General features: G+C 34.8%; 1 protein-coding gene across 2 annotated transcripts in view; it reads left to right on the top strand.

Moving 5' to 3' along the window:
• Window positions 1-24,607, top strand: part of SNTG1 (syntrophin gamma 1) — a 318,609-nt gene that overhangs the window by 141,401 nt on the left and 152,601 nt on the right. For both annotated transcript variants that reach the window (XM_030971023.1, XM_030971024.1), the window contains exon 2: window positions 19,382-19,436. In XM_030971023.1, the coding sequence (XP_030826883.1) occupies window positions 19,410-19,436 (27 nt within the window). In that variant the 5' untranslated portion in view covers window positions 19,382-19,409. The remainder of the gene's footprint in view (window positions 1-19,381; window positions 19,437-24,607) is intronic.

Below are 24,607 nucleotides of genomic sequence, written 5' to 3' on the forward strand. Positions count from 1 at the left end.
ATTATAAAATATAGTTTTTAATGGTCACTTGAACATTTTTTCAATTCACATTTATTTAAAAATAATGAGGATGATTTCCTTTTAATGAATTCAGTTTGTATTAAATTTGGGACTTAAGTAGACTCCTAAGATTTTCAAAACCAAGTAGAAATCATTCAGTCTCCAAAGAGAAGCACATGGCAGCCTATAAATTAAAATAAACCCTTATAAATAACATTTTAGGAAAGTTGAATCATCATTAGTGGCCATAAAAATGCAAAATACTGTTTCTTTTCTTCACATGAGATAATTTATCTTCTGCAATTTCTTTGTTTAATAATCTTAATTTGTGTATACTTAAAAATATTGATAGTTTTAAAGCATTTTAATATTTTCACATTTCATCATTACAAGAGTAATGAATTACATTTCATTTCAACTAGAATTCATTTACAATGAATTACATTTTTTTTGAAAATCAGAACTTAGTCTTTCTGCTTAAGCATTTTGGTGGGCAGAGTTCTTCAGATGGATTGTAACAGTTGCCCAATCAATGGCTGTGAAAAGTGTCATGACTGACAATTATTTTAGTGAAGGAATTAGTTATATTCATATGCTTTCTATGAAGGTAGATTTTGGTGCTAATGGAATGTTGGTCATCCCGTGAAGGACAAATGTAGAAGGTTCTTCTCACAACAATGGTCCCTGTAACATGTTCTTACAGTGTTGCTAAAAGTGAAATTGTGGGCTTTAATATCATGATTGTATCACTGTATAAAAAATGGATGTGTCTTTAAAGAACCAGAAGTTCAGGGGGGTTTTCTTGGTACTGTCAGTTACTGTGGCTTTAGAGGTCCCAGTGTGTGAAAATATAGTTAGACTCAACACCTTCTTGTTAATCAAGAGTAATCTGATGAGAAACCTGAAGTCCTTAGTGTCCTTGAAGATAATGGCAAAAATTTCTACTCAAGTCATCAGAGGCAAAATCTCATCTTCAAAACTCTGAACAAATAAAGCACAGTCATAGTGGTTTTTAGTGATAGTAAAAGATTCTTGGACTTGGTTAGAGTTGTGCAGAATTAATAAAAAGACAAAAGTGAGAACTAAAATACCGCGTAAGTTAGTTAATTTCCACTTGTAAAATTGTGTAGGTTTTCTCATATATACATATATATATGTAAGATACTTAGTTATAGATTTTGTCTTCATTGTTTAATTTCATCTGATTTCATAAAATGGACAGAAAATTATGAAATATAGTCATTACAAGAACAATATTCTTTCAAAGGATTGAACAGCCTCTGATACTTAAGATATATCTAATCCTTTCCATATTCAGAGTAAATCTTACTCCTTTTAAAGATTTGAATATAAAAAAATCTGCCCACTTCTTTGAAAATTAGCGTCAGACATTGCAGTATAAAATTCTAAAACAGGCCATGTTTTTAGGTACATTGCTGTAACGACAGAATGACTTTATTTTTCATATTTACTGCTGTATTTGATACAAAACTTTAATATATAGCAAATATTTACAAAATAATATTCCACTGAGGCTTGGTTTTACTACGCTCAGTCATTATTTTCCCTTACCCAGTGAAATTGGTCAGCATATTGTAGTTGCCTCATGTAAGTTTTCATTTGTGAATCCATTTTTCTTCATGTTGCTGATGCAAAGTTTTTGTAACAGCAGTCATAGAAGTCAATGTTTTCATAGAAACAACTTGTCATCCAGTCACTCGTGCAACAGTTCTTAGTACAATCATTGCATCTCAATAAGAAAGTCTCACCCCAATCAGTTGCAAAAACTTAGTGTAAAAAGCGATTATCCATCACTCTAGGGTGGCTGAGTCTGTGGCATGTGAGGAAAAGGGTAGTGTGCTTGTGTAAATTAATCTGAGTGAACATTTGGAGGGGAAATGGAATTATTATGCCGCATTCATATTATGCAGTTGCTGAAGGCATTGAGTCTTCCTCCAGAATTGTAGCAATAATTCCTGCTGCAGCAATATATTAAATTTTATGGCATTTATGATACACATAATGAAAAGGAGAACTATTAAAATTATGGTTTTGTAGCAAGCTCAATGATGTATAGAATAGCAAAAAAAATTAAATTAAGTTTGTATTTACTAGGTGTAGTTTAAATACTATTTATTTGTTTTATTGAGTAAAGAAGGAGCAACAAAGTGTTCACAGCTTCTTATAGGCAGCATAAGGAAATGAATTCCATAGGAAAACTGTACAAACATATGTAGTTATGCATTGTGGCTGGGTCCTACAGCTCGAAATCAACTGGGTCCATCTACTGAGTCTTTCAGTTTATGCATGCTCTTTGTGCATCGTTTTAGGTAGGATTAATGTGTCCTTCACTGCCAAGAGGAAAGGGGCAGCCTTGGTGGCACACATGAGCGGTGCCTTGGTGTGGCCCCCTCTGCCCCTCTTTAAACACTTTCTTCCACCCCATGACTGAACATTCTCTGTATGAATTTTTGAGTGTCAATAGGTGGTGATTGTTGGGGTTGCAGAGTTATGTTTCAAGCTCTGGATCACATGCTGCATTTTCCATGTGCTGAGGAGTTAGAGAGCCAAAGGAGGGCCTGCACATCTGTGTCTTGTGACAATGATATCATCCCAAGGTTTTTTATTAAAACCCAGCTGAATTAATGGCTTTTCATGGCTGAAAAGGTGGGCTGAACCTGAAAGAAATCATGCTGTGTTTAATTTTCTTTACTGATCCGCTTTTATCTACAACAGGTGAAAGCAAATAGATTATTGCTAATCTTAAATGGGCTATTTGTCTGACACTGGCAGAGCTGATGGCTTTTTGCCCTTGGTTAGACAACTGTGAGTTAACATTAGGACTTTGAAAGGAGCAGCAAATTATCTATATTATCTGTTTCTGATATGCATCAAAATGCATTGTTCATTCTAATGTTATTCAGTGCAGCTATGTCCTGAGATATTTCTGCAGCAGCCATCCACGCCTTTTGGAACTGGGATTTTGAAATTAAATGTTACATGCAGATAGGTGTTTCTGTTTAATGATTTGGAATTTATTAAGTGAAGGAAGAGTGAGCAGAAAAAGGATATTCTTTACTGCACATTAGCTGGCATTAGAGCTCATAACTGACTGAACTCCACAGTAGCCACTACAAAAATGTTTTAAATAATAGAATGATTTCTGTATAAATTAAATTGTATATATTGGCCTTTTCTCTAATTTTTCCCATAACTGGCTGTATTATCAAGAGAATTCTGAAGAAAACTCCATGATGTCTCTTAATGACTTTTCCAAAAGGTTTTTAGTATACAAGGACTGTATATATTTCATTCAATTTTTGTACTATACCTATTTTTGCAGTTTAAGAGGCTATGAATGGTCTTGCAGCGCCTAATTTCTGTCTGGATTGGCAGAGTAAGATACAGTAAGTGGGTACCTGCTGAATGTGACTGACATCAATTGTTCTTTTCACCGAGGATCGAGAAGAGACTCTTAGGCCTTGTACTACTTATTGCTGTAGAGCAGAAGTGTGGATCTCTCACACAGTGACTTGTTTAACATTTCAACGGTTCAGATCTTCTCCCAGGAATTCTAATTCTGCTTCAGCAGGCTAGTCCTGACATGGTTTCATGAAATGTGAAAGGAGAGGCAGCAGAGAAAAAAAAGGAGTATTAGTCAATGCTTTAATTTAATGGCCCTCTGAATTTTAATCTCAAAGTAGGACACATTTCTGAGATTCTTTGTTCTCTGTTTTAGAACAGTGTCTCTGAATGGAACTACCTGGGGGATTGCAGAACACAGAGTATAGTGGGGTTGAAGCATCACTGTGTTTCTGACTTAAAAAGCATGAGAGCAATATCTCAAACCGGTTGCATTGTTTAAATCACAGTCAGCTTTCTGCATGATTCGTCAGAGTAGGAGGTCAGCTGCTGAGAATTGCCTGCATTCTTTTCAAAAAAAGATTGTAGAAAATGAAGAATTTGGAGAATTGCCTAAATTCAAATAGCACTAATATATCTCAAGTGTGTATTAATTTAAGGAATTACGTCATGTTAAAAAAAATCTATGAGGAATAGTTTTCATCCTGGACACAGCAAATCCATCAAATGAGCTTCATATTGAGAAACACATTATTTTCCATTATACAAAGCAGACTACGATGTATCACTTAAACTTTTGTGGATTTTCCTCCTTTTCTGTTGCAAAACTTTTCAGCATTTTACAGGGAAGTTTTCAAAATTCATCCCACTTATATTTGGTCCAAGTTAACTTGCATCACTCCGTAAGTACATAAATTAAATATAGTCAATTTTTTTCTTTCTTTAGGATTTGAGAAAGAGACTGAGGTATTATTCCAGTAATTTTGTTTTCTGGTTTTGAACCACCTTTTGTTGGAAAATTATTATTTTATCTGGAATATTAAGAGGAAGAAGAAAAAATGTTCAGGCATGTTTAAATGTATTAATTTGTGTAAAAAAATATAGTTTAAACATAATTCATGTAGTTTAAATGACCTGCAATTTTCCAAAAAATGACAAATGTGATACCTCATCTTTAGAAATTAGAAAGGAGAAAGCTATGGGACTTGAAGCTAGAGTCTTACAGCAAATTCTTTCAGTCCAAGTTTTTGAATATTTGTGTACATACACTAGAACATTTCTAATACTGTAATCTAAGAATGGATGCTGTTGAGCCTTACCAAGTATGCCACATCCAGCTTTCTTACATAACTTTCAGATATAAATAGAAGGAAATTGAGTTTGGGAGGTACTCCAGCAGAAATTTAAATCAAGGCCTAATTTAATTTGTGAATAGGAGTGAGACATAAAAATTTAAAAATACTAATAAGGATAATAATGGAGTTGTGGAGATGGTAAGATGTCACAAGCAAAAGATTAGAAGTGAAAATGATAAAGGAGTGCAGATATTTTATGTATTTATTATTAATTATCAGCTTCTTGGTATTCTTAGCTCTATGCAATTAAGTGAAATTCATGACTGCTTGCTCCAAGGACCTTAAAAGTCAAACGTCATATGAAAAATGCAATTCATTTTCACCTAACATACAGATGAATTGCAACTTCATCGTGGTCCACATATATTGAGTGAAAACATAATTCAGTTACTATGTGCAGTTTTTGTTCTTGTGTAGGTTTGGTTTTTTTCAAAATGGCTTCTGCTGAAAATGGCAACTAAGCAAAGGAGTTGATAAAGGAAATGCCCCATTATAAACTTCATTGAAGTCCAAAGGAATTACAGTTTTGAAGCATGTGGTCTTTTACAAAATACTAAAAATTCCTGCAGTCACTGCAAATAATCTCACCCCAGCAGCAGAGGTTAGTAAAGTATCTCTGACCTGGAATTCACCTTTTTATTTTTTTCTGTCATCTATATTCATTAAAGTAAAGGGTAAAAGAAGACTACAAAACAGCAACAGAAAGAAAGGAAACTATAAGAAGTAGTCTCTAGATAACCAGTTTTTCTAAAGTTAAATTTTATATTTCAGAATACAATTTTTTTTATCACTGTGGTTCAGGACCAACTGAGTTATACTATGCAGACTTGTGAATATGAAAGTTTTCTCCCTGAGACTTCTCATTAATGATTATAATAGTGTATGTCAGGGGTTTTATTTGATGTTGTTCATATGGACTGTTTCAGATTCCCTAAATTTCAAAGGTTTCTTGTTATTCTACAAAGATGCCATCTGATATCTTTATATTTTGCATTGATAACATTGCTTTATTTTATGTTCAAAATGCAAATCAACTATTCAATAAGCCTTATTGAATCTGTTACTTCTGGAAGTTAGATAATCCCAAAATAATTCTAGCATCATAAGTTTTTATATACTTAGAAAGAAGAAAATTCAATTTCAGTCTTAATAGATGTGAAGCCTCAGTTCAGCAAGATAGCAATTTTTTCATAACTTTAAAAATGAGAATTTCTAAGTGGTAGCTTCACAAGGAAGGGAGGGACGGAGGGACCTTTGCTAAATTCTTTCCTTAAAAGCACCAGGAGCTATTTTACAGTAAAAAAAAAGCTCTCAGAATAGAAGCTATTTCTTTTCCTCCTGTGTGTTTGTTCAGCCACAACCTACTTGACTTATTGCTGTGCAGAAGTGGTGTTAGGTGAACACATCTGGGGACACCACAGCTGCTTCCTTAGGAAATGGGGAAAAATGTTCCAAAGCCATATCAGAGCAGGCCTCTAGATGGAATGGTGAGAGATACACACAGGCAATGAAGGTGATCTGTTAAGCTGGGCAGTATAATGCGTTTTTCTGCAGTGGCAACCACAAGATTGGTATCTTGAAGTTTTACAGGCAGCTAGTCTAGGGACAAAGGAATTTCTGAGGTAGCTGAATGTTGTCAAATATAATGAAAGAGACTGAAAAAAATCCCACAATGGTGGAACTCTGTCTGGAAATTTTAGCCTATTATTTAGACTTTGTAAGGATGGGATAGTTCTTTTGCCAAACATGGCACTCTACTGTGTACACTGATACTATATTTTTTTAATTGTTTTTATTGTAATATTTTTACATTATTATTCATGCCCATACAGAACAATCCCACAAAACCAGAGCACAAAAATTGTTTTCATTCTACTTTAACAGGAGTGGGTGAAAAACATTTGATGAAAAATGTAACCTGTTATAAGCACATAAACTCTGTTTCTGTTCTATTGAGGAAGGTCTGATAATGCAGGCTTCATCTTCCTGTCCTGTTCTTATGAAGGAGAGCCAAAAAGTTCATTGGATTGACAAAGTTTAAACCATTTTTGAAGGGTTCACTGCTGTGCTGGGGTCCTCTTTAAAAATCTTATAACGCTACTCTCAAGCCTTGAGCAGGACTAGTCTGTTCACAAGTGGTTAAGAAGCACTTCCATTTATGTATATTATAAATAATTTGTTGAAGAAAAGTTTCTAGATGATGTGTTTATTAATAGATGGGTTAAGTAGCAGGATGTAATAATTGTCAAACAGTATTCTAAATCCTTTGATAAACCCTTCTTCAAATAAGAAGATGTTCATGTGTGTGTTCATATGATCTCGCTTTGCCATAACCAGTCAGGTGCATCGGGAATGGAGGGAGAATCCAGAAAGGAGCTGCCCAGCCCAGTAAATGGGAAAGTTAGAAGAAGTATCTGCTTTAGATCCCAGGTCATATAAATTGGGATTGCAAGGTTTATTCTTTAAAAAGAAATCCAGATAGGCAGTTATTTATAAATAACTATTATTTATAAATAACTATTCTGGGGGTTTTACTGGAGAATATTGACGTTTGTTCATAACTACAGAGACACTTCCCTTCCTCCTTTAATTTTTTTAAGTTGAGCTTAAAATGATGGTCTATAAATGAAAAAGCTTGGCTGTTTCAGAGTTTGAAGACCATTATCCCAATTCCTGCAGGGATGGGCATGATCCACTTCATGACCCCATCACATAGGTTTGGTTTTTGACAGTGGAGGAAACAGTGTTTTTCACTAAGTTTATGTACACTAAGATCAAGAAGGTCATACATACTGTGTTCTCAAACATACTTCTGCAATTGTGGCAGCAAATTGTTTACCAGTTGATTTTCCCCTAAACTAGTCTCTTGTAAAAATAAGAGGCGTGAGTAGAAGACCATGAGACTGCATATCTTAAGGATGATTTTTTTTCTTTTGAACTATTAAAAACTAATAATGAAAGTTTTTTCTCCCATGTTTTAACAGATGTGCTCTCTTTTTTCAATTTCTTCCACCATATGGTAAAACTTCAAAATAACTGTGAACTTTGATGGATATTTACTGCTTGTCAGTCCTTATCATCTTTCCCAAACCAAGCTCATGTTCAAGTGGTAGGTTACAAATTCTCACAGCAGTACTTTCAGACTCTCATGATATTTTTTAGGTTCACTTTTAATGATTGTTAAAACTGCTGCTTGAAGACTGCTACTGTTTTTACAGAAGGCATTTAGTATTCAGAAGAAGAATTAAAAAAAAGGAACTTGACTAGTTTAAACAGCAAGAAGATTAAATATTTTTCATGGAATGAGCCATTGTTTTAAGCAGGATTTGATGGCTGTTAAACCATGAAGAAATGCAACAACCTGGAAGTTGTGCTGTTCCTAGGAGAGGTAATATCAGCAATGCACACACACAAAAAAAATCCTAATTTTCAAAAGTGAAACATTTCCCAAGGAGTGATACACTCTAATATCTTTCTTAGCATTCTAGCTTTCACCTATTTTTAAATCAGGCTCAGCCAGCTATGCTTTATGAAGAATTATTTTAAAATATGGTCAATTATCACAAGACAGCATTAGAAAATACTTTTGAAGCCAGAACCATCAGAAAAGATTTCCTCTCAATTTCAGTTATTATACTTCACAATTTTTTTCCTGATAAAATTTCAAGCTCAAATAAAACTGCATGATACTAGGATTTCTTAGACCAGTTTTTACTTGGACATGATTTAAGCAGCAAAAGAACATACATTTTGGGTTCTCTGAGTAGCAGAATCCTTGAAATTAAGTTTACAGAACTTCTGCTATGGCATCATTTCTCATTGCCGTGTATATGTCTCAGATATGACTTGTCTGCCATTTACTCTCAGTATGTCCTTGTAGTTTACCCTGATGGCATTGCTGTCACTTACCCTGAAAGCAAGAGGCTAGTCCTTTCCCTGGGCTATGTGGTCGTCAACAGACTCTAAAAATAGTATTTTGTTCTACTGCATGATCTTAATTTAGCTGAACTTCCTGCCTTAATCATTCCTTTGTGACAGGTTTGCCAAATCTCAGATCCTCAAACCTGCTGTACAGCCCCACAGCACCCATATTCATTCCCTGCATCAGTGTCTTGTGCTAACATTGACTTAATTTGCCTTAATTCAGTGTACCACTGGACTTGTGTACAGAGCTTGTTCTCTTTCCATATCTCTCTTTCACTTTAATATTTCTAAAATGATAAAGGATGCTTTTAAGCAACTATGATTTAGATGGTGCCCAAAACTGTATGTTGAAGTAATTTGTTTTCAGTAGGCATGTCACAAGCAATGAACTTTGATAGTTCTGGTAATCTTGCGTAAAGATTACTAAAATAAAGCCCAGTTACCATAGCCATGTGACTGAAAATTCAGGGGAATTGTTTCTTAATGCATCTCTGATCCTCTTTCCTCAATATTATTGCTTATAGTCGGCTAATCCCTAAGATTTACATATACTTCTCTTTCCTCAGTTTCTATCTTTTGTGACCCAAGTCAGCTAGGAGGAAGGAGAGAGGGAGAAAAGAAAACATCATGTAAAGAAGTTAAGTTCTTCATTATGCCTAAAGTACTTTCCTTCAGCTTACCAGTCATAATTAGCATAGGGAATGCAATTGATCAAAAAAAGTAGCAAAACTTCTGCTAGCAAATAATAATGTGTAATGGGGAAATGAAATGAGTTTTAAAGTATGTTTCCATTTTCTCCTCCTTCACATTTTTTTCTTTCCTTGGTCTCTTATTAGCTATCTCTTCCCTCTTCTATCATGTTTTTCTCTTCCTGTTTAATGCTCTTTCGTCTTTCATCAGTCTTTTTGGACCGGCACTGTGTTGTTATGTTACTTTTATTAACCAAGTCTCACTCTCTCTTTCTCTCAAATTTTGTTCCTACTTCCAGTACTTTGGGGGAAAATGCCTGCTGGAAAAGAACCCTATAGCTTCCTCTAGCTCCCCACAGGATCAGGGAATGGAGTCTTTAAACTATAACCTTTCCATTCCCTGAAATAGATTTTAAAGCGACTAAAGAATTTGTGACCTCAAGTCTGTCCTCTGCCCTAGTCTCTTGCCTGAAAGACTTGGAAAGTAAAAAGGAAGAGCAAAACTCCTGCTTTGCTTCATCAACTGTGTCTGAAGTCCTTTGGTACTATTTAGGGTGCCAATATAGATATTCATCTACTATACCAGTGAATTTTGGTTATATAATTGGAATTTTTGAAATTTGAGTCCTATTTGATTTCAAGACTTATGTTTAAGGTCTTTCAGATAGGTTAAACATTGGAAAATTCTTGAATTAAAGGTATACAAATTTAAGACATCATTTGATTTGATATGCTGTATGATTCAGTTTCAGTTATACATTCACAATCTAAATTTTCCACTGGAAACCACTCTTAAAAAAAAGTTCATATAAAAAGTAACCTGTAATGAGGTATCTTCTGATACTCTCAGGGGTAAACACTTCAGAGCTGTCATGTGGGCTAATGTACTGGCTGTTACATTCTGCCATTTCTTGTGAGCTTCCAAAATATGAAGTTCCTAGGTCATGTTTATTATTATCAATGAAACTGGCTTCTGGCATTGAGGTAATTGCATAAAACAGCCTACATCCATGGTTTTTAACTGTCTTTTACTATGCAGTAGTGTGGCTGTGAGTAAACTGTCTATTAACAGTCACCTTTTACTAATTCCTGAGTCATGTAGCCTATTGCTTTGGAGAGTATTACTTGTCATGGATTAAATCCATGTAAGAGTCTGTACAAGCAGCTTAAGAGCAGAGACATTGAATTTGCTGGCATTGCTTAATTTTTGTATTCTATGCAGAAATACTGGTGTAACAATACCATGCTTGTGGAATTTGGGTCTGATTTTGGGTGCATTTCCCTAGAGTCAAGTTTTCTATGGTGGCTACAATCCTTCATATCCACTGTCTTGAAGGTTGTCTTCTTCTTCCTCATCCCTCAACATTCCCAAGAAAACAAAAACTTCTACAGTTTGATACACCCTAACTCCTTTCTGCTGACCTACAAAGTTTTAGATTCCCTTCCCCATTCTATTCACTTTACTCCTGGTAAAACTTTTTCATCGTGAATTCAGCATCTTCCAGCCTGCTTGACTGTATAGTTCACATTCTCATTATCTTTTTTCATCTACATTTACTGGTGTGTGAAAGACTATCGTAGAAGAAATTAGTGATATTAGTCCCACCTTTATTACAATTACCTTGCATCATAAATGTGTCCAGGATTTTACAAAGAAAAATCCTTATGACTTTCAATGTTTGCTGTCTTGGCTTTCAGTGAGCTCAAGAATGCATTAAGTAAAATCTAATCTAAACAGTAGTTAATCATATAGAAGGTGTGATAACCAAAATGAGTAATTCCCACAATATGACTGATTAAATAGGGATGCTGCTTACAGTTACCCACCTATGTGTGCCCTGCACAGGTTTCATTGTGTGGCAACTCAAGTGTTCTCGGATCAGCACAGTTTACCACTAGCCAGAGTTTGTCTGAAATTTGTGTGTTTGTCTCTGTTTCTAAAAGTGGCACACACTGTCGTTGGTGGTTTTTTCTGCCTTACTGTGATAGCCTTATAGCAGGATTAACACCCTGCAGGATATGGATGTGTGGACATCTGGGATGGCCATTCTACAATCCTATTTCAATCTACTTCCACAAAAAAGGATTTTCAGTGAGGGGTGCTGCTCCCACAGGGATATTTTCTAATTATCTGTAAAGTATTTCTCACTGGCTACTTAGCTTTGTTTTGTTTAATTATACAGTGCTTTAAGTGCTGTGTTTTCCTATGTGGCATATTTTGCATATCTCAAGTTCCCTTTTTATATATTTTGACAATGTACTACTGCAGGAATAGTTTGACAGTAAATAAACTTGACTTGATGATATTACAACAGCGCTGCTACAAATTCCTGCTTTCTGTATTCCAGAGTAGTTAAAGAGGCTTTTGCTGGAATCATATAAAAACTCAAGTGGAAGATCTAATTATTTTGATTAATTTTATGCCAAGTTGTTGGTGTTTGTTTTCTATACATACTGAATTCTTCTATATGGAAGCATCTGCTGTAAAAAAAAAAAAGGGAAAATGTTGAAGACTGTGCAAACAATGATCATGGTATCTCTATTGGCTAGAATTTCCTAGTTCATGCACTGCATTATTCCTCCTTCCTTTACTGGCAACTCTTTGAAATAGGTTACTGTTTGGGGTTTTTTTGGTTTTTTTTTTTGTTGTTGTTGTTGTTGTTTTTGTTTGGTTTTGGTTTTTGTTTGTTGTTTGTCTGCTTGGGTTTTTTACCTTAACCTGAGGAAGTGTTTTGTTTACTGGTAGCCTTTATAAGTGACTTTTCTGATAAGGCAAAACTGTAGCAGCAACTGCAATAAACTTTGGGATTTCTCTCTGTTACAGCTATACTGTCCCAGGGATGACAAAACAAATGCATAGTTTTTCTTGGTGACCACTGGAATTGCATGCATGCTTGTTGTAATAGGAATTCTCAGACAGGAATATTGCTGTTGATTACGGGACCTGGTACTAGAAGCTAAGTTGCAGTTCAGACTTAATTCTAAATCTGTCAAATGGTCAGTTAAACACATTGATTTAAATATTTCTATGAATTTATTTTTTGTTATTGACTTGATTATTTATGGGAAATCTGTAAATTCATGTTTTATAGAAGAAAGGAAGGAAAAAAAAGGCAGTGAAGAAAATCAGCCATATTCAAGGATCAATGACCTAACACAGTAAGCAAGAAGAGTTTGTCTTAGCAGCAGTACAACATAGAGATACCTTAGTCTGCTTTAAATAGGAAATCTGTGGTCTTGCTCTTATAATGTCCACATGTTGTTTTGTTTTCTGTTTTTTTTTTATTCTCTGGTATTTTACCTAGGGTAATCTGATACCAGAATGTAGTCATTTGAATTCAGTGTCTCTGCAAAGATGTTATCTACCAAAACAACACTGATTTCTTCTCTTTTTTCCTGCTTGCACTGACTCAGCTTTCTTCTATAAGTTCTCAAACTTCCTCTCTGCCTATTTTCTTTGGTAGCTTCCAGTCATATTCCCCAAACCTTTTACCTCTGATAGCCCCATTCTATTTCAGCAAAGAAACTGACTGCAGTTGCAAAACTGGTGATGGTGGCAATTTCTAAATAGAAAGCAGACTCCAAATAACAATATGAAAATATGCACAGAAAGGTAAATTATGACAGTTGTTTTAGTGGGCTGCTGTGATTTCTGTTACCATCTCAGTGGGAAGGACTGATAAGGTCTAGTGCCATTACAAATATATCACATTTTAATACATGAGTTGGTAGTGTAAAATAGACAGTTTTTTGTTTTGGTGAATATAAAATAGAATATTCTTTTCTATGGTAGGAATTATTTAATAAAACCTAATAAAACAGACCAAAAATGTTTTGGCCTTAGTCAGTTAATTTCAATCCCATCAAAATAAGGAAAGGTCATAATTAAATATTGATTGATTATGGGATTTCAAAGGAATTTTTTTTTGTCCTGGGTCAATTAAAAATTACTTATTCCTATTGTTTTTCATTGAAGGTAATGAAACTTCTGAATTTCTCTGAGAATAGATTTTGTAGTTTCTTTCAGTTGTTCTTACCTGGTCAGTTCAAGCTCTCTCAAGCCATACTGGTATTTGCGGTTCAGACTTTATCAAATGGGCAGAAGTTTTGTTATATCTATTGGAAAATCCTGGTTTGCATTTTCCGTGGTATATGGGAAAAATTTTAGTCAATTGAAAAAATGAAATATGTGCTTTTTATACTCTTGTAAACTGGACATAAAACATATTCATATTATTTTAATACAATAATCTGTAATAAGTCTGACATCATGTCCTTCCTTTATTTAATCTGGTTACACTTTTCATTATTCATTGCATATTATTATTTTAATTTTTCTTAAGCAGGATATACAGATTTTAAAAATATCACTGTGAATGATTATTTTTTTCATTAAGAACTGCAATTAACTCTGGAAATGTCACATGCTTATATATGCAGGTATAAATATATTTGTCAGGTGTTCATGAAGGATCTAAGAATCTCAAAAAATACTTCTCAATTTATTTTCTAACTTCCTTTAGGACACTGATTCAATGTTTTTGGCTTGTTTCTTAACTTAAGTGAAATCAAAAGATGCAGTATAATGTGGAAAGTCTCACTGAATTATTGGCATGAGGCATATTGCCAGGAGCATGAAATTTGCATTTGAGTGTGAAACAATTGCCTTGGCAGAGGAGTGCCATTATGTCTTCTATATGAAAATTTTGTGTTGAGAGATAATGGAGGGAAGATCCAGACTGCAGTGCCAAATAGTCAGAGAAGAACTTCTCTTTATTTCTGACAAAAGGCACTGTTATTTAGGCAAAGCTGAGACATTTTCTAAATCATGTCACAGTTCATGCAGCCTCCAGAGCAGTGAAGAATAAGGAGACATTTAGTACAAGCCTGGGCTCTGACATGTGCACTATCCTCTTCGAAATCATGTACATAATTGTATTTAGACACATCTACTGAATCACCAAAGGGTAACATTGGAAAAGTGAGAAACCAGGCAACAGATATTCTTTTTTCCTGACAGCGTTCAAGACTTTGAGCCAGAGCCAAACTTTCATGCTCCAGTTTGCCATAGTGCGTTTCACATAATGACATGCAGCGGCAGCCCACTGCCGTTTAATATCACTGTTTTGAGATTATTCTCCTCTAATGCTTCTTTTCTTTCTGCAAGATTGTGTGTTGTGTTGTTTTGGGTTTGTTTTTTGTTGGGTTTTTTTTTTTTTTTTGGTTTTTTTTTTTGGTTTTTTTTTTTTTTTTTTTTTTTTTTTTTTGCCATTTGCTATAGCTCTATTTTGCCAAGCCAGAACAGACTGGGCAACTCGTTAGGCCATTATGTGGGTGTTTGTTCTGGGGGACACTAGATAATTGTTGATGCAAACACCACTGAATAAACAAACAGAAGCCCCAGAAAACTGATTCAGTTAATAGTGCCTTCTGGACCACTGAGTTTGGAAAAATTGTTGTTTATAGAGTGAATCATTAATTTGGCTTGCATATTCAATAGGCTTGCCACTAAAATAATAAATTATGACTGGCAGATAAATACCATATTTGTTTTAACCAGGGTAAAATGAATGAAACATTAAAAACCATGTTAGTTACTAATTGCCAACTTCAATTCTTTTGAAGCATGAGCTTTGCTAAAAGTTGGCCATTTTGTTAAAAAGCTTTGTCAGGTAATTCTTTTCCTCCCTGCCAAAGAACTGCACAGGTTTGCTGATTCCAAAGTTCATCTCAGTCCTTGTACTATCAGGTAGATGGAGGTACACACAGCTTAGCGTCCTCCAGCCTCTTGAGCATCCTTCTTACATTAATTTATTAAAACTATAATTCTGTGCAATGGATAGACAGATCCCCCTTCATGTATTGAACTTTGTGAGGAGGTATGAGGAAGTGCTTGAGACTAGAGACTGTCTGTTGCCAACTCAATGAGAAATTTTTCAGCAAATGAGTCCAATATGTAAATTACTAAAAATCATTATGGTAACTGAACATAAGTAACTCAGTGGTCAAACAAAATATAATTCAACTGTGCTGGAAAGCAATAACTGAATGAGAGTTTATTAATCTGCAGTTACTCAACTGCTTCTTTGATTTACTTTAGTGTCTGCATGCCTCTGACCACTCTCCAGTACCAAACACCTTGTGGCAAACTGGTGGAATGAATTTGGATTTGAAGTAATGTTTCTCTTTTTCCAGAAATATTTTTATTCCCTGTAAAGCACAAAGGACTAGCTGTGCTATATGTAAGGATAATTTCTAAATCCATTTTCCCTATTTATAATAGAGAACGTTTGGGGTTTAGTTTTAATTATTGCTAGAAAAGGCCTTGCAGAGTGACAAATGTTTAATTTCCTAACACACACAAAAATGACAGATAGGGTTTTCTTCAGACATTTTTACAATGAAGAGCCCAAAACATTCTGGCAAGAATAGAGGCAGAAGGACTTCAAAAGGCAAACATTAGTAGTAGACTATTATCATAAGTAGTTGCTGATCTGTGATTTCTGCCTTTGAAATATGGTTTTAGTCTCTTTCCCCATTAGCAGTTCAGACATTTCTCAGACAATAAGAATTTCTTGTGATTTTTCTCCATCAAGCAAGACATATACAAGTGATATGCGGTGATATCATATGCTAAATAAAATTGCATTTGATAATGCATAATTTCTCCATATACTTATTATTTGTGCATACAGTATTGTATTTTTACTTTGCACTAGTGACCTTGAGAATGAATTGTTTTATACTATCAGAAGTATTTAATTTGGCTTGTGGTATTTCCTACACTTCCCAAAATATCTCTTCTTGATGTTGTGCACACAATAAATTTTCTTTTTGTTTGCTATCTTATTTCATTATTGTATACTGGAATATTCAATCACCGAAGTACTTTGTGAAATTACATCTATTATACCACTGGAATATGACCTGATTTATTATAAGAAGATCAGAGCATAGCTCAAGTGCTCAGTGCATTATCCTAAATGATGCTCTGTCTCTAAGGGCTGCCGTACCCTTATCTTTGCTGTTATGTTTTAGCCATTGATTTCCCTTTAGAACACAAAGGCCATAAAAATACTGCTTGGTAAATATTTCTTCAGTATTGAATAACTGCTTTTTCTGCCAAGGAAGTGTCAAAGTCTCTTCCCAACCTGTCTGTCACACTCTGTTCCTTTTACATGCATCAGCAGAGGTCAGCTAAATAGGTCTGATTAACTCAGTTTTGGGGGAGATGCAGATTGCAAGTCAAGTGGAAAGGAGGGCAGGTAACTTTTCAAAGGTTGCTTGTTTATGTATCTCTGATTGCAGTGGTTCCCAGCCCCTTTGGAGAGAGGCACACTGCTTTTGGAGCCTTTGTTTCTCTTTGAGTGATATGTGCTGTTCATGCCTCCCTCTGTGCCTGCAAACCAGGTTCTGTCCTGGAGCTGTTTCCTCTGCACCTCCTCAATTTAAAACCACAGGCAGCTCCTTTCTCACATTCTGAAGCACAGTTTGTCCCAGAGCAACCTAATGGTGAGGAGGGGCAAAAAAAAAAATTTAAAAAAATCTAGGCTGAAGGAAGCTCCATTAGAGCTAGAAAGTTGCTCAGGTGAAAGTGGCTGTGATTTGGAGATGGGGTTGCAGGGATTAACCAGAAGCTTATCACGGATATCTGTAAGCAATGGGTTTCACAGTTTATCATTTTAGATTTTTTTTTTCAATTACTTAGGTTTATATTTTCTGCCTTTTTCTCATGTGTTACAGGAGGAGATGATTAGTAATCATTGGGGCTTTTACCAGCATAAGATATAACATTTCTGCATGATGCATGATGTGTATTCCTGTAATTTAATTATCTAGAGTGTTTATTTAGGGTATAAATGCTGGAAACAATGACATTTCTGAGATTATTTATGAGGTACTGCACTTTGTAATCAAACCTTCTGTGTGCTGTTTGTAAAACATCAAGTGTTATAAAATTGCTGATAGTCAGAAAAAGAACATTGATAATGGGCTGACATTCTCTGTGCAGCTGCAGATGAGAATCAGTAGGAAATAGAGAGGAGCAGAAGCAGTGGCAGCTGTATTGCAAAGATTAGTTACTGAGATGTTGCTTGCCTGAGAAACACATAAACTCTCTGCAAGGAATTTTATTTTGTGTTGAGAATTATGTAGCTCCAGCTTTACATTTTAGACAATATTTTATTGGTAAGAATTCTTTTTTTTTCTGTGATAATACGAATATTTCTGAATTAAGTAAATAAATGCGTTATGCCTAAAAAACAAGGATAAAAAGTAGTCATACTGAGTTATAGAAATGAACAGGGTTAGACAAGGTTTAGATTAAAGAGTAGCTAAAAGAGAATGAAAATGGAATTGTCATTGACTGTGGAACCAAAGTTACCCAAACTTTGAAGAACTTTTATTAAAAAAGCAGAACATAACACAAGACAAGAGAATAAACTTTTGACTGCAGTAGGAATTAGTGACCTGCCATGACCAGGGCCCAAGAAAGGAGGGCACTGTGCATTACTTCAGTTTATGTTTCAAAGATGCTCTTATAGTTCCAGAAGGCTAAGAAGTCCTCAGAATATTTGGCTAAGGTGAGTAAAGTCTTTTTTTGACTTAAGTTTATTCTGCTGAAAAAAGAGTTCATAAAGATTACAAGGAAACAAACTTTGTAACACAATGACTGACCCACCAGAGAGAAAATCTTTGAAACAGTAATAGTGACCTTGGTTTTATGAGCGTTTCTGATAGCAGAATTACAGATACAGTTCATTATTGGATCTTGCTGCTCATGTAAAGCTGATAAGGAAGGAATGATGATGGGTCATTTTCAAATTTCTGAATTGTAACCTAGCCAATCTAGGCTATCTCTCCTAGAAATTAGTCTAGAGAACAGGCTGTGAACCAGGCAGAGCTCAATAAATAGAAAACATTAACCTCATATGTGTGCTGTTCAATAAAACTGCATTCAGGCTGGCAAAATAAACAAGAGACTTAATGGAAATATTTTATTATTATTAAGAGGTTTAATTGTAACTATTAGGTCTTAAATTTTTGTACTATTTGAGGAATTTTGAATTTTATTTTAAAGTTCGGCTAAGAGTGCAAATTTTGTGTTGGAATTTCGAGTACTATACCTATGCAAGTAATGGCAAACACATTATTAATGCAAAATAGCAATAAAATACTTGGTGGAGAGAATTTTATTACAGGATTTTTTTTCCAGGCATTGAATGAAACTGCTGTTTTGCCCAGGACTGTTTTATGTGTCCTGAAAATGTTACTGACTGATGCATGAGTGTTTCTATTGCAGACCCAGCAGCAGGACACTGTTGGTAGCCTCTGCTAACACTCTGTTACAGTGGCTTCGTCACATAAATAAATGAATGCATAAGTGTGCATGGCTATGGGTACACTTTAAGTAAAGGCCAGGCAAAGTAATAATCGCAGGATTTGGTGTGACATTTTGCCAGCACTCACATGTATTCTTGACTTTTCTAACATTTGTTTTTCAACTCATAAATATTTCTGGAAAGTAAGCACACTGTTGAATGACAGCGGCTTCTGTGGAGAGATTAGGTACATTAATAAAATATGAGACAGAAGATACTGGTGACTGATGGTTTTTAATTAGGGGAGAAAAGGAAAAAAAGGGCTTTTTAGAAGAGGGTGTGTTCTGATGAGCAACACTTAATTGTGTCTTTTTTTGTTACTTTTGAGTATACTCCTACTTAATAAACAAAAATTGGAAGGCCTAAAAGGAAAGACATTTACACTTGCAATAAGAAAAGTATGCTTGAATGTCCTGTGAGAGGGAGGAGGTGTTGGGAACACAATCATTCCTTTGATTATATTCAGTGAAACCAGGTTGTGTACTTTATAAGAACAGGAACAACTTCTAACATCTTCCTAATCCTGTTGCAACTTTGATCATTTCTCCTTTTAAGCAGTGGCTATAACTGGACCTAGCAAAGAGAAGTGCAGTGGCTCATCTCAAACAGATAACTTTTATGTTTTCCTATTTATTTTTTCATTCTAATGAAATCTTTCTCTCCATTTTAGACAAATATCACTTGCTGTGTCATAGCACATGGATTTCAGGACCACCTGTGAAGAGGTAGGATCAGATTTTTTTTTCAAATAGTAGAATGAAAATCAATGAACTTTTAATCCTTTTTATATACAAGACACTTTTCCCCCCTTTTCTTCCCCTGAAGTTTTAGGAATTATATAGTCAAATATAAATTATTCAGCTGATCATTTAATGGTGGGAGATGGATTTTGTAGTAGAAGATGAAAGAATTTGCACAAGTGTATTCATCTCTAGACCTCACCTCTGTTCCCATTTACCTCTTTAGGCACAATGTAGGTGCAGGCAGCTAGATTTTGTGTGAGCTTTGATCTTCTTTAAACTGTTTATATCTGAAAGTCTGTACATGAAGAAAAATGTCAGTGGAGCCAGGAATCTGCCTGGTGCTGCTCAGCAGAATCAAGGGGGCAATGTAGAAGTATGGGAGAAAAGTGGGTAGGGAGAAGGGAAGCTGTGAAGATGACCAAAATGAAAAACAATGCCATTCAGATTTAATGATTTCCATTCAGATTTAGTGAGGTTAGAGAGTAATTTTTGCCTAGAATTGATTTCATAATGCCAATGCAAAGTACTTCAATTACTCTCTACTAGAGATGAGGAAAATGCTTTCTGTGTTTATAATAATTTTCCTTAAAGAAAACAAATAAAATATATTTGTAGACATTAGCAAGGGCATCTTATTTACTCAGTGATTGTCTATGTACAGTTGTTTTAATGTGATTTTAACAACTTCAGCATTTGAGACACAGTGAGAACAATTTACAGCAAATTATGTAATGATTTTAATGCATTATTATAATTTAAAAATCATGACAATTACCTGTACACTGAAAACCACAAACACCATTTAGGAAGGTAGGACTAGAAACAAGAAAACTGGCTAAAATTTTAGGTGTGACCATGATCCCATGAAAAAATAGAAATGAAGGGATTGGAACAGCACTAAAATCAAGAGCTAACTGTAGATATAACCAATTGTGACTTGAGCATCAGTTGGAATAAATTAGAGGAGAAGAGAAAATAAGCAGACTAAAGAACACTAAATCATGGCAGCATTCTGAAATGAGTATTAGGGTCAAAAAGTAGTATTAAAAATGAGCCTTGCCTTTGGGAAAGAATACTGTGATGTTTTTCCAGGATGTTATATATCAGGCTTTAATACCTCAGAAGATGCATGCATGGTGTAAATTCGATAGCAGTATATCCCAGATTATTTGGAAGAAAACAGTCTTACTAATCTTGAGGTTTGGCTTTTTAAATAGAGTGTTTTCAGTTGGAAGGAGCCTGTAATGATCATGTATTCCCACTTCCTAACTGCTTTATGGCTGCCCAAGAGTTAAAGCATGTCATTAGGGCATTTTGATTTTAGTTTTATTATTATTATTATTTCTTTTTGAATGCACTTATTCAGGTAAAAAGGAAGATGAATATTATTTTCATATTTTTTATGTTGTTATTCTTTAAACTCTGTAGACTATTTAGTGGCAATTAACTTCATTCTGTGTCCAGCAGACATAATGACAAGAGCAGCCACAGAAAGACAACTTGGCATAAGAGTTCTGTCTTAGCCTTGACAGTGCAAGTACACGACAGATCTGCTTCATTCTGTATCCAGTTTCTAATGGGGACATCGATTTAAAATTTAGTTATTTGAAAATCAGCTGATTTACATAGCTTCCATGGTAGACAAGGGAAGGAGAGCTTGATTCCACCCATCCAAAAAAACCTCCATAATATGGAGACTGCAAAGAAAAGTTACTAAGAAGTTTTTCATAATGGCAGTAACAGCTTTTGTGAAGCATCTTGGCTATCTGATCTTCCTCTTCCCCTTTTTGTTTCCTTTCATCTGCATATCCCAGTGCTGTTGCCACTACACTGCAGAAGAGCTGAGATTGCTCTCTCAAATTGGTGAATGCAGCTCAGATTCTTGTTGGTGCTTCCATTCTTAGTAATTGCAGTAAATGCTTTGAGCTGAATTTCAATTAGCATAAAACCAAAATTTTCCACATAGATGCACTGAGGGTAAAGCATGTTTTTCATGGTGTCCATGACATACTCAATTTTTTCCTCAAATGACTTTTCATTCTAATTAACTGCTGCTCTAGTGCACTGGAGGTCTCTGAGGGAAATTTAGTTCTTCCATAGTGCTGATGCTTTCATGCATCCCTAATTTCTTCTAGTGTCTACTAGTGAGATTTGGTTTGAAATTTGGACACTGAAATGGTCTTGTCTCCTTATAGGTACCTGCATGTGCACTTTGTGCCCAAGTTCCTGCAGCAGATCTGATTGAAGCAGTCAGGGTTTTTGTAATGAGAGGTTAAACACAGATATGTTGACAGGTAGGTTTGTTTCCAATCTCAAAGTGATTTCTAGTATCCTAATGATTATGTTCTCCCCCAAGCATCTTATCTTCAGGCTGTGCTGCCTTTCAAGGCATCTTAAAGTAGTTTTAGTCTGCAGGGAAATAACTTCCATGCTAGACAATTCAAATGGTACTACAAAAAGAGGACGTCTTCCACACAAACACACATTTTTAAAGAGAAAATACCTGCTATCTGAAGAGGTGATATTTTTGTGTGTGTGTGTGTGTGGCTTCTCTGCTTACTACTTGTGGGAATTTTTTCACTATTTCATATTTCATTATTCAGTATTCCATGCTCTTTTCCCTCACTGATCAGCAAATATATCCATTTTTTGGCTCTTCTATTTAACAATTTCTAAACCATAAGACTATCCAGCTCCTCCTTTACCCTTTATCCCAAGCTTTTTGAACTTTACAGGAGCATAAATCACAGAGTCACTGGGTTCTTAAAATGCTCTCCTGTACTGACTTGACCTTATTCTATATTCTGAAAACTATCTCTTGGAAGATAACCTCAGTCTCTGACATAATACTGTCCTCTGCAGTGAAAGTATCCTTCTGTTGAAATTGAAGACTTGGGATGATTATAATGCATTGGAACATCTTCCCCTGTGATTGTTTTTTAAGTTCATCTTTTCCATGTACTTTATGAACAAGCTTCATTTGCAGATTTCTAACTTTTTGAAATCTCATTCTTTACTTCTAATAGCTTGGATTTCCTCCCCAGTATAGCATCAAACTTATTTAAGCTAATAAATACCCCATTCATTTCCCTGCTTACACTCTATTCATTTGTTTTCGCAGTAGTGTCCATTGTTTCTTTGAAAGATTCATTTGAATTGGTAAACTGTTTGTCCTGTGCTTTATGAATTCTATAAATGTTCTTGTAGACTTCACAAGCTTTATAATTTGATATGTTCTGTTATTCAAAGGTGTAGTGACCTCTATTTCAACATCCATCTAGTTGGGGTGGGGCTTTCCTGCAACAAAACGTGTTTTAAATCTTAAACCATATTTAACTTCCTTTTGAATTTCTTCCCTAAATATTGTTATATACTTTTATGGTCTGTTTCTAGTCACCTTATGCCATTTTCTGATTCATTCGTTTCAGACTAAGCTGATGCTTTCCTTTGTTTATAAATCCTGTTAGATAGCAATACAGTGGGTTTCTAGGATTTTTCAAAAATGAAGCTTCAACTCATGATTTAACCTCAAAATCTCATGATGGAAAATACTCATAATTTACAATATCTGTTAGAATGCAACGGGTGAAGTAAATTTGAAGAAACATACATGTTCCTACAGAAGGCTTCAGTTTTACATTACCTTACCTCTTGGGTTCAACTCCACAGTCACAGTAAGTTCATTGGCAACTCAGACATCAAAGTAGCATCTTTACAGTGTTAGAAAAATAAAATTTTCTCTCTGAAAAAGTACCATAGCTTAGTAAGAAGCTCATATATATACTCAATATTTATGTCAATATATTTTTTTCCAAATGTCTAATTTACATTTTATATTTCAGACAGATTGAAACAAGGACTTTCTTTATAAGAACTAATTCTTTCAATAAAATCACTTAGAAAGAATTCTACAGCAAATACTTACCTGGCAAATAACTGATAAATCAAATTCAAATAAGTTCAAGTCAAAATTTGAAATTTTTCTGCAGTTCTTTCAGACTGGAGTGTACAATTCATATGCAGGAATGGACTTGCTGTCCCTTGGATTGGAAAATGTTGGTATCTGATTGAAGAGGCTCTGAATGACAAGCTGAACACATCCCTGTGTGTCTGGGCTGCATTCCAGTTTTTGACAATATAAGGGCTTTTCACTTAATCTAGCAATACCTCCACAGAATGTGTGGCTGGACTGTTTAAAAAACATCCCATATATGGTTCTGACACATATTCCTGCCTCTTGAATCCATTGCTATTACCTCCTTAAATCCAATGCCATTACCTCCTTAAACCTCTGATTCAATTTCCTTTTTTATTATTATACTTACGATTATGAAGCAGTGACAGGCATATCTCCAAATATTCAAAGGTCAGCCTCAATTCAAATAAGCATCCAAAAGGGTAGATATTAATCTGAAGGAGCTAGGTACACATTTAAGGCAGTTTTGTAACCCATTCTCCTTACTGCTATCGTGTTCTTGATAATAGAAATAAATTTCAAGGCTTAAAACCAAATTGCAGAGGCTTACTTTCTTTTAGGACATAACAGTCAAAGTAGAAACTAAAAATCCAGGTCACCTTGCATAGAAAATGTGCTGAGTTGGTTTTTTTTCTCCCCTCTTTCATGCTTCCACTTGTTTGTGGACTAAACTATTCTGGGATATTTGTTGAAGTCTTCCTGCTGATATGAAACAATGAAGCTAAATAAATTGTTTTATTACTGTAGAGCCAAATACATAGATGAAGTATCAGAAAGTAGAAGATGTCTTGAAACCTACAAGTATTTAAAATTGCCTGAAAGACTGAGAAACTCTCTTTGAGAACAAAACATAGGAAATAAATGACAAGACAAAAAATGACAAGAAAAATAATCCAAAGACATAAAATGAAAAAAAAAAATCAACAGAAAATCTGCAAACAGACTTGTATAGGCCAGATAAAAAAAAAAAAATATTTATTTTGGAAGTTCTGCAGGAAGTTGACTTCTAAATCAACGGGTAACTTTAATGATGTTTCTCTTGCAGTATTTATTTTGGTATGTGTTTTGTAGGTACCCTGCTGCTAGAATAAATGTAGGAGCTGTAGTTTTCATGTGTATTTTCCCTTAAATTAATTCTTAAATATTTGTGAAGTTCATTTAACAAATGTGGAATGTT

Source organism: Camarhynchus parvulus, chromosome 2 (assembly GCF_901933205.1).
Source record: "Camarhynchus parvulus chromosome 2, STF_HiC, whole genome shotgun sequence".
Lineage (NCBI taxonomy): Eukaryota > Metazoa > Chordata > Aves > Passeriformes > Thraupidae > Camarhynchus > Camarhynchus parvulus.